The sequence below is a fragment of the Oryzias latipes genome, chromosome 19 (assembly GCF_002234675.1).
Source record: "Oryzias latipes chromosome 19, ASM223467v1".
In the NCBI taxonomy this organism is placed as follows: Eukaryota; Metazoa; Chordata; class Actinopteri; order Beloniformes; family Adrianichthyidae; genus Oryzias; species Oryzias latipes.
The window spans coordinates 23,308,398-23,317,520 of NC_019877.2; the positions used below are offsets into that span (position 1 = coordinate 23,308,398).

The following is a 9,123-nucleotide window of genomic DNA, read 5'->3' on the forward strand; positions in this document are numbered from 1 at the left end:
AATAAACTATAAACTGAGGCTTGTGGCACACCAGAAGGGGGGGACGCCACTCTGGCCAAAGGAACAGGAAGACCTTCACCCCAAACGGGTCATCAGCTGGAAACCTTTTATCAGGACTTAACCAAACTCCCAGCCTTGATGTCTCCAAAAACAGTGGAGGAGGAAAATGACAGCTAAGGTTGGTAGTTTGGATCTTCTGTTGTGAACAGAAGATCGGACTCTTTGGGTTCAAAGCTTTTCAGTTTGAACATCCAGAGTTTTTGTTCTTTCTTACGGATTCCCTGTGATGCCGTGTGCGGTAGAGCATTGAGGTCAGAGGTGACGTGGCTCCACCCTCACGCCACAACATGAACGTCGACGTTGGCGCGGCGCAGGGCTGAGGAAGCGACGGGTCAGGAGTTGAAGGTTTGAATCTCGGGGATGCCGCCGCATGTGTCAGAGCTTGTCTGAAGACCTGCCACCTCTGAGCAGACGTCAGATCCTCCTGCTGCCTCCACATCCGCTCACAGAAACACACGAGGGTTGAAATCGATCTTTATTTTCAATCACGGTCCTGATCACAGTTCAGTCAGAAAACAGCCATTCATGATCTACCAACATGCATCATAAAGTAAGGGAGTCCAGGCTCTGACCCTGAGGATGCTGGGAGGCTGCAGGGTCAGGCCGGTCAGTGACCTGAGGAGCCCTCGGGTCTCCGGCGCCACATCTACCGTTCAGTCAAAGGTAAACAGTAACGGGTGAAACGTCTCGCCGCTCTCTGGGGAAGGAAGGAGCCTCCGAGGAGCTTCAGACGCCGTGGGGTTTGCAAATACGGCGTTCAGACGAGCGACAGTGTCAGACACGAAACACCAAGGAGCAGCTCTGCTGTCCTCAGAGGTCCGACCCCCTGAGACACCCGAACCCTCCAAGGAGACGTTTCCATCTGCTGGACCCGGGGGAGGAAGGACCTGAGCGGAAGCCTCATCGGTCAGAGTCTGGCTGTCAAACAGGATGTCTGAACTCTGCGATGAGTCTGGCGGCGAGCCGGCATCACGGTTTGTCCAGCAGCTCCTGCAGTTCGTGCTGGATGTCCTCCGGCAGCTCCAGGGGAGGCAGGTCGTCCAGACACAGGTCTTCCTGAGCCGGCATCTCCAGCGGCGGCAGCTGGGGGACCGTGATCTCCTTGCTCTTCCCTGGGATCTTCCTGTCGGCTCCGCCCCCCATAGCGCCCCCTGGTTGTGGGAGCACCCAGAGCTCCGAGCGCTCCACAAAATCTGCCGCCTCCGACTGCAGCCGCACATTTTCCGAGCGCAGACGCTCGTTGTCGGCCGTGAGCCGCTGGTTTTCGTTCAGCAGGTGGTCGACCAGGCGCCGAAGGTCCTTGATGGTGGTCTGCTGTTCTTCCAGGCGGGTCTTGTCGTCTTTGGTGGTTTTAGATCCAGCGCAGGAAGGAGTGGGAGTCTGGCTGCTGCCCGTCTGCCGGACCTGCAGCTGATACAGTAAGGTGTCGTATTCCCTCTCCCTGGTTTCTCCGTTCTCCTGGGAGAGACCGTGAGCCTGCGGCTGACCTGAGAGCGGACTTTTGGTGAGAGGCGCCGGCCCGCCCTGGAGATGAGCGGCGAGGCCCGGTCTGGCCTTTGAGGCCTGGCGGCGGAGCTCCCTCTTCCAGCGCTCCTGGATGAGCTGCTGCTGCTTGATGTGACTGTCCCTCTGCAGCTCCATGGACAGACGAGCCTGCGGGACATCCAGATCAGCCATTAGCGTCACTTCCAGAGTCGATCCAGGAAAGACTCAACACCTGACAAGCAATCCAGACTCTGGGCACCGACATCCAAGAGCTTAAATAGAAGCAGATCCTGAAGACTCACCTCCTCACAGAGCAAAGACTCTGAGGCCAAAGGAAGGAAGGGGAGGGGGTTGTCATTTTCTCTCACCTGGATGGACTCTGTTGTCTTCATAGCATCAGTGAGAAGATCTGAGAAAGAGAGAACAAACAGCTGAGCATGCTGGGAGCCGGGGAGTCCGCCGTCAATCAATGCCAGGATCAGCTGCACAGAAGCTGTTGTCTTCTCTGTCCTCTGAGGACTTGTCCAACCTTGATGTCTGCTAAAACGACGTTTTCTCTCTCTGGAAGACCTCGCCCCACTGATGAGCTTCAGCCACATTAGCATGTGCTCCCCCCACAGCATCCTCCCCTTTCATCTCCTGTCATCCTAAAAGGACTAAAGGATGCTGGCAGACTCAGCTTCAGGACACCTGACAGGTGAGGCCTCCGGCGTTCCAACGACTAGGACATTTAGCTGCTGTCCTCTCTCTTTCCTTTATTCAGCTTATCAGCTCGATAAACTGGTGGCATCAACCATAAATTGCTACTTTCTGTGTGTCTGGTGGATCTGAACCGGTGGTGGGCGGAGCCTACCTGCTGCTCTTCTGTGACAGCAGATGGCTTCCTCGTATTTCCCAGCAGCCACCAAACGCTCCGCTTTCCTGGACTGTTGATGAGCCTGGCGAGAAGCAAACAGAGGGCTGAGTGGCTTTTCGGGGACCTTCTGCTCTCAGTCACACCTGCACAGGTGTGAATCAGAAGACATCAGTGAAGACCAGAATTCCCCCTGATTTGGTTCACATACTTATCTACCTCGATCAGTCTATACCTTTTAAAGTGGGCAAACCTATGAAATACTCAAGACTCCAATACATTTTATGCAGGGCTGAAAGTACTGTCCGGTACGGTGTACCGGTACCTCCACCAGATCTAATACCTGTACCGGTATACGACCGGCTGACATACTGGTGGCCACGCCTGGAAAAGCGCAGATAAATCTAAATTTATTCAACCTGTTTTTGACGGACACGGATTTGTTTTGTTTTTTTTACAATATTGAGTGCCTGCTGCTCCTTTTTAGACCGTTTCCACCCCATCTGGGTCTGAAGAGCCGTTGGCTGAAGAACTGGACGGATCGCGTGTGACGTCATCCATAGAAAGCGCCTCGCTTCCGGTTCCAGCCGCACAAAGTCAATTCAGTCGCCATTTTTCCAAGATACGCCTGTCACCGTGTTGGATCCAGACGTCCCTGATAAGCCGTGATTGGTCCGTCTACATTTCCACAGCAACCTCTCTCTCCAATCAGGAGTGGGCATGTTAGGAGGCCACACCCCTTCCACTGAGAATGCGCTTCAAATGCGCTACAGCACGGAGAATTATCAAGAACATATCAAGCAGATCCAGAACGGTCCTTCTGACCAATAATGCCACCGTTGATCGACTGGAGACCTCAGGAGAAACCGAGCAGACTGGGGTCCTTCAAAGGGGTGGTGTTCAGGGGCTGCGACTAATGATGACGTCACAATGTTTGATTGGCTGTATGTTGGTCCGATGACGTGTCAGATGGTGATTGGTACGGAAAAAGTACAGTACAACCGTAGAAGAAGACTTATTCCCCCCTGCTGCAGTCTGAGCTCCAACCTGAAAGCCTCTAAAGTCTCTGTCAACCAGAACAGAAGACAGTCTTCCCTTTCTACGTCACAGTCCATCTTTCCCGGTTTAGCTCATTCTTTCTGAGCAATTATGCTGCTTTCTTTAAACAGTGCACCCTGTTCTGTGTCCTGATTGGTTGGAGACCCTGTCAATCAATCTCCTCCGTGTCTCCTGTAAACGTGGAGCTCTTCAGATCAGAAATCTGATCGATCAGATCTTTGTTTTCAATCAAAGATCCTGGACCTAATTTCTGTGAAGGTTTGAGAATTTAAACCAGAGAAAAGTGTGAAAATGTTCATGTCTGTGTGAGAAAAGTGTAGAAAGTGAACAGTGAGGAGTTTTACTGCAATAAACGTCTGTGATCAGACTCAGAACACAGTTATTTTTAGAACATAACTCCTGCAACAAACGAGGGAACTCTGTTCTGGTGAAAAGGTAACAGATATATGATTAGCTGCAGCAGAAGACATAGAAATGTGATTTTTTCATTATTACTGGATGAGAAACAGACGTGAAGGACACAGATGATCAGTTTTAGTGCAAACTGTTAGACGAGAGGAGCTGCAGCCTCAAAGTCTTCATTAGGATTATGACGGCAGAGGATCCACTATTTATTTATAATTATTTTAATGTATCAGTATATTTCTTTCTGACTTTTTTTCTTTGAAAATCAGTTATTTGATAATTTTTTTTATTTCAGAAAGAAAAAGAGTTCTAGAAGCGTTTGGGGAGCCGCTCTAGCATCCATGTGGTGTTGGTAGATGTGTTGTTTTTCATTCTTCCCATCATTCAAACACCACATGAACGCAGCATTTCTCCAAGTTTTACACGAGGAACATCAAGCCGTTGGTGCAATTGGCTCTAAAATGAGAACAAAAGTTTTAACCTAAAAACTCTAAAATGTTCTGTTTTAAAATATAATTTTCAATCCAGATGTTTTCCTCCAGATTCCATTCTTTCTCACTCCACGCATCTGCTCCTGGTCCGGCCCTTCTATCCAGTTTTACACCCCTGTGGCCCCCCAGTTAAAACAATTGCCCACCCCTGATCTGGGGTAACCCAGCAGGACTATCAGCTGTCGGAACCACCTGGCCGACAGGTGTGTGTCACCTGTCTCAGCAGAATCCCTCACGACGCTGCCGCCGTGGACACTTGGCGCGGTCCACAGCCAAACACAGAACGGCCACGTTCACCGTTTTCATCCATAATTCCGTGGTAATCCTCGTTTAACGGAGAACTGCCCTCATCCCGGAGCTTTGAACCCCCGCGTCGGTGACGTCGGTGCCGTTTCGGAGCCGCGTTAGCCGCTAGTTAGCTAGCTGGTAAACATCGCCTGTGCTAGCCTGTTCCGTTTTCAGGACGGGACTTACGAGGTTGAGCGGGCTGTCCATGACCTCCATGGAGGCGGGTCTTCGCGGGCTTTGTCGGCGTGAAACGTGTCTCTGTCCCGCGCGGATTGTCATTCGCGCAGCGACATAGCTCAGTTCTCCTGGAAGGAAAAGTAACAGCCAAGAATTATCGTGAAGGCAGCGCAGAAGCCTTTATCGAAACTTCGTGACGTCACGACGCGCATGCGCGTCTGCCATCCGGCAGCTGAGGTCAACGTTCGGCCGTAACCGGAAACAGTAGATAAAATTTTCAAAATAAAAAAAAAATCATTGAAGCTGTTTTTTACTTTAAGATTGTTTTTAATATTTTAGTTGGAGAATCCAGTAAGGGTTTTAAAATACGAGTTAAATTGTATACAAATATTAAATTTGAAGTAAAGAACATCTAGTAGAAAATATCAAACTGACATTGAACAATAAAATGAACAATTTCTTCTCAGTGGATTTTAAAATAAAACGAAGACCTGACATTTAATGAAATCGTTTTTAAAAAAAATATCCTGAGGCTTTTCTTGGTGCTTCTCCTGTTGCTATTTACACATGAATAAATATGTTCCCTTCTGTTTTAATTATGCTGTGTTAATAATACTAATAATGTTACTGCACTGTATTTTTAATGGCATTTATAATGTATTTCAGTTTATGTATAATTTACTTTTCCCTCTTCTCAAGTCCTTATTGTTATAGGTTGGGTGGGTTTTAACTCAACCATGAAAATATATACAGGTTCCTTTTGTAGCCATATAGTTGTGTTTTTCCAGGTATTTCTGTGTTTTTCCACTTTCATCTAATGCAGCAGCGGGACTGACAGAGAATCTGTCCACTTTATTTGCAGCCTTTAACGGAAAAGCTGCTGCTCTTCTTCACTTTCCACCTTCATGTTGTTTTTGCAACAGAACAGGAAGAGGAAGAGGAAGTGTTTTCCTCCTCTTCCTCTTTGCATGTCCCGTGCTCGCTGTCGTTGGATCCCGGTCCCGTCATTCCAATCAAGGCGGGGGTCCTGCGCTCCCGCAGCGGCTCCTGTGCGGCGGCGGTCCGCCTCGCCTCGCAGCAGCGGGCCTCGAACCCTGATCTTCCTCGCTGCCGCCGATGCTGCTGCTGAAGAGGAGGGGCGCCGTGTGTCTGATCGCCTCCAGCATGGCCTCGCTGGTCCTGCTGGCGGTGGTCCTGTACGGCTCCGTGGGCGGCCCGCCGGCCGCGGGCTCGGACCTCCGGCGGGACTACCAGCTGCTCGGCAGGCCGCTCTTCAGACTGGACGTCAGCTGGCCCAAAAAGCCGGAGCTCTTCGGCGGGCAGGTGTTCGGGGTGGCGGTCAACCAGGTTGCTGGGGTGGTTTATGTGGCGCAGAGAGGTGAGAATCCAAGTTTGGGGGTTCATTCTGGAGCTTTTGGTGAGCAGACAGGAGCCGATGCCCTGAAGCCTCTTTGCTCTGTTGGGTGTTTCCATCTGTTCCTTCCACCTTCAGCATGCAGGATCTGCTTCAAACTCAAGAATCATCTCCTTTCAGGGAGGAGGAGGAGGAGGACACGTCTGCTCCTCCTCCTGTGTTCCTGATGGTTCAGTTCCTTGCCTTCCAGGTGACCATGTGCCCAAAGTGCTGGTGTTCACCACAGACGGAGAGTTCCTCATGTCCTGGAACACGTCCACCATCGAAATGCCTCATGGGATCTTCTTGGCGGACGCCGCGTCTTCAAATCCCACCGTGTGGATCACAGATGTGGGGAACGGTCCCTTTGGCCACACCGTCAAGCAGTTCTCCCCGTCAGGAAAGCTCCTGCAGGTGACCCAGACGCTTTGGTGCGGGACGTTCACAGCGGTCAGGTGAAGCATGTCCAGGAACGTGCTGAACGTGCATTTAGCCCCCGGTGTTCACACTGGACTACCCGATGCTAGTGCATGTCCGCCACCGACAGTCGGAGAGGCTTTTTCCTTCACAGCTCTATTCTGATAAACCCTTGGTGTCGTAGAACGAAGGTCGGGCACAAACCGCCATTATTCAATTCTCCTCCGTGATCAATTTTTAAACGCTCTTGAATTAAAAGGGACATCATCCATAGGTCTCTACCAAATCTGAGTCCCTGATTGGTCAAAGTTCAACCTGGTTTCACTTTTAATGGCTGTGCGTCTGTATGTGGAGCCTGAAAACCGTCATAGAGAACGCCAAAGTTTTGACCGCAGAAGCCCGAAACGTGCATATGTTAATATGCATATGTGTTTTCACAGACTTCTCATTGGAAGTGGTCCCTTGAACGTTCGTTGCCAATGGCGGTGTGAATGTAGCTTCACGGTTGTAGCTTCAAGGTTGCTAAAGGTTTTTTCTTTCCGTGTCCGCCAGGTGCTTGGTACTCCAGGGAAAGCGGGTTCGGGTCTGGACCCTCTGCAGTTCGATCAGCCCGCTGAGATCTTCGTCCATGAATCTGGAGAGATGTACATCGTAGACGGCGATGGCGGGACGAACAACCGCCTCCTCAAGCTGTCCAAAGAGCTGGAGGTGTTGTGGATGCATGCAGAGAAAGGCCAAGGCCTGGCCCAGTTCTACATCCCACACAGTGTGACGGTGGACGGCGCTCAGAGGGTCTGGGTGGCTGACCGGGGCAACAAGCGGATCCAGGTTTTTAACTCCATCACCGGGGACTGGCTGGGCACCTGGGGGAGCTGCTTCTCTGAGGACGCCCCCTACTCTGTCCGCCTGACCCCAGACAAGAAGTACTTTGTGGTTGTTCAGCTGAACACCAATCAGATTTCCCTGCTGGACGCTCCTCCGGTGGGCCTGATCGGCCAGTGCAGAGTGGTCAGTGTGATCCAGCTGGCTGAAGACGTGAAGCCCCACCTGGTGGACCTGGACCTGAAGACCGGTGCTCTGTATGTGGCTGAGATTGGAGCACAGCAGGCTCAGAAGTTCACCCCCTTCAGCCTAGGCACGTACGTGGTCTAGATCCACGGACATGTCAGAACCGGCCAGAACCAACACAAGGAAACAAAAGTCTTTGGTAAAAAGGTTTCACAATAAGAGCCCAGGAGCAGAACCCACCAGAACCACTGATGGTCCCGGTGCAGGGGCAGCTTCAGCTTGGTGATCTTACAAGGAAGAATTTGGGGCTCTTCCAGTTCTAGACATAATTTCAACTGTGATAAAGTTAGAAAAAGACAAATCAGAATCGAACATGTGAATAAACTCAGCTGCCCGCATGTGTCCTCGCTGTGCTGCAAGTCCTGCATGAAGGGACCGCCGTGCACAGCGGTCCACGAAAACACGACATGTCCAGCCAGGAGCAGAACCTCAAGTCCAGCCCGTTCCCTTCACCCAGCCACAGATCCATTGGAGGTCACAGCAGAACCAGTGAAAGGACGCGGCGTCCCTGTTTGTGTCCGCTTTTGTCATTTCCTGCATTGTGGGACAAACGTGCACGCTCCCCGCCGGCCAACAGCAGCAGTTCTGGACTTCAGATGGACGGTTCCTGCACGATAAGAATCACCTGCAAACCCAACTGCACCCATGATCCTTTGATGATGGTGCGGTTGGGTTTGGTTCTGCTGTCCGGTACTGACGGCTTTTGTTCTGGGTTTCCTGACTCGGCACAGACATCGTGCCGCTGGCTGGTTCTGGCCTCAGCCTTGAAGGTGAAACTCTCTTCTTCTGCACATTTGTCTCTTTCTGAGCTGCAGAGGTTCATCTCTGCATTTGGACTTGTTGCGTGTTTCACAGAGGAATCACTACACTGTGGATGTGTCACCATGTTGGAAAGCTCAGTGGGATTTTCTCATCCAGACATTTCAGGGACTGTTAGCTCCAGAACAGAAATCCAAACAGACTTCCTCACATATGTGACTGTGAGGAAGTCTTCATGAGGAAACGCTTCAGCTTTGTCACTCATGTTGTAATTCTTTGGACTGTAATTGTGAAATGAAATGAAAGGATGCAGAGGAAGTGAAATAAAGTCGGTGTGAAGTCCAGACTCTGAATGTTCATTTTATTTATTTTGTTTCCTTATTTCTCAAAATAAAACCAACATTAAGTCTTTAAAACAGAGCTGAAGCTTCACATTTATTATTATTTTGTTTCTTATCTTTTCTACTCTTGAATATCTGTTTCAGCTGCAGTTTTTCTTCCATTTGCTGTTATAGTTTCATTTTTTAAAGCTGTATTGGTACAAAAACACAGTTTGTTATGATGATGTGCAATCCTTATCTATGTGGATCTTTAGCTGGTTAAATGAAGGTTAAATAAAATAAAAAACAGCACAATCCGAGTTTCTTCCAGTCAGCAGATGGAATTTT

The 9,123-nt window shown here is 50.1% G+C and overlaps 2 protein-coding genes across 3 annotated transcripts; one reads left to right on the top strand and one right to left on the bottom strand.

Moving 5' to 3' along the window:
- Positions 1-522: 522 nt before the first annotated feature.
- nrbf2 (nuclear receptor binding factor 2) lies at positions 523-5,067 on the bottom strand. Of its 2 annotated transcripts, none has more exons than XM_011488545.3 (4): positions 4,828-5,067; positions 2,399-2,483; positions 1,848-1,954; positions 523-1,713 (listed from the first exon to the last, which is right to left on the bottom strand). In XM_011488545.3, the coding sequence occupies exons 1-4, from the start codon at positions 4,918-4,920 to the stop codon at positions 1,030-1,032; spliced, it is 969 nt and encodes a 322-aa protein (XP_011486847.1). In that variant the 5' UTR covers positions 4,921-5,067; the 3' UTR covers positions 523-1,029. The 2 variants fall into 2 exon arrangements, with proteins under 2 accessions (XP_011486847.1, XP_004080830.1); XM_004080782.4 differs by having other exon boundaries at positions 1,914-1,954; positions 4,828-5,062.
- Positions 5,068-5,733: 666 nt separating this feature from the next.
- On the top strand, positions 5,734-8,799 carry nhlrc3 (NHL repeat containing 3). The gene is made up of 3 exons (XM_023949673.1): positions 5,734-6,196; positions 6,423-6,625; positions 7,181-8,799. The coding sequence occupies exons 1-3, from the start codon at positions 5,935-5,937 to the stop codon at positions 7,778-7,780; spliced, it is 1,065 nt and encodes a 354-aa protein (XP_023805441.1). The 5' UTR covers positions 5,734-5,934; the 3' UTR covers positions 7,781-8,799.
- Positions 8,800-9,123: the final 324 nt, after the last annotated feature.

What these genes read in the sequence shown, in the direction of transcription:
- nrbf2 (XM_011488545.3), bottom strand. Translation starts at nt 4,920, where the DNA reads ATGACAATCCGCGCGGGACAGAGACACGTTTCACGCCGACAAAGCCCG. An exon ending in TGGACAGCCCGCTCAACCTC is followed by an intron (nt 2,484 to 4,827) that starts GTAAGTCCCGTC and finishes GCTTCTCGCCAG; the next exon opens with GCTCATCAACAGTCCAGGAA. An exon ending in AGTCTTTGCTCTGTGAGGAG is followed by an intron (nt 1,714 to 1,847) that starts GTGAGTCTTCAG and finishes GATGTCCCGCAG; the next exon opens with GCTCGTCTGTCCATGGAGCT.
- nhlrc3 (XM_023949673.1), top strand. Translation starts at nt 5,935, where the DNA reads ATGCTGCTGCTGAAGAGGAGGGGCGCCGTGTGTCTGATCGCCTCCAGC. An exon ending in GGTTTATGTGGCGCAGAGAG is followed by an intron (nt 6,197 to 6,422) that starts GTGAGAATCCAA and finishes CTTGCCTTCCAG; the next exon opens with GTGACCATGTGCCCAAAGTG. An exon ending in CGTCAGGAAAGCTCCTGCAG is followed by an intron (nt 6,626 to 7,180) that starts GTGACCCAGACG and finishes CGTGTCCGCCAG; the next exon opens with GTGCTTGGTACTCCAGGGAA.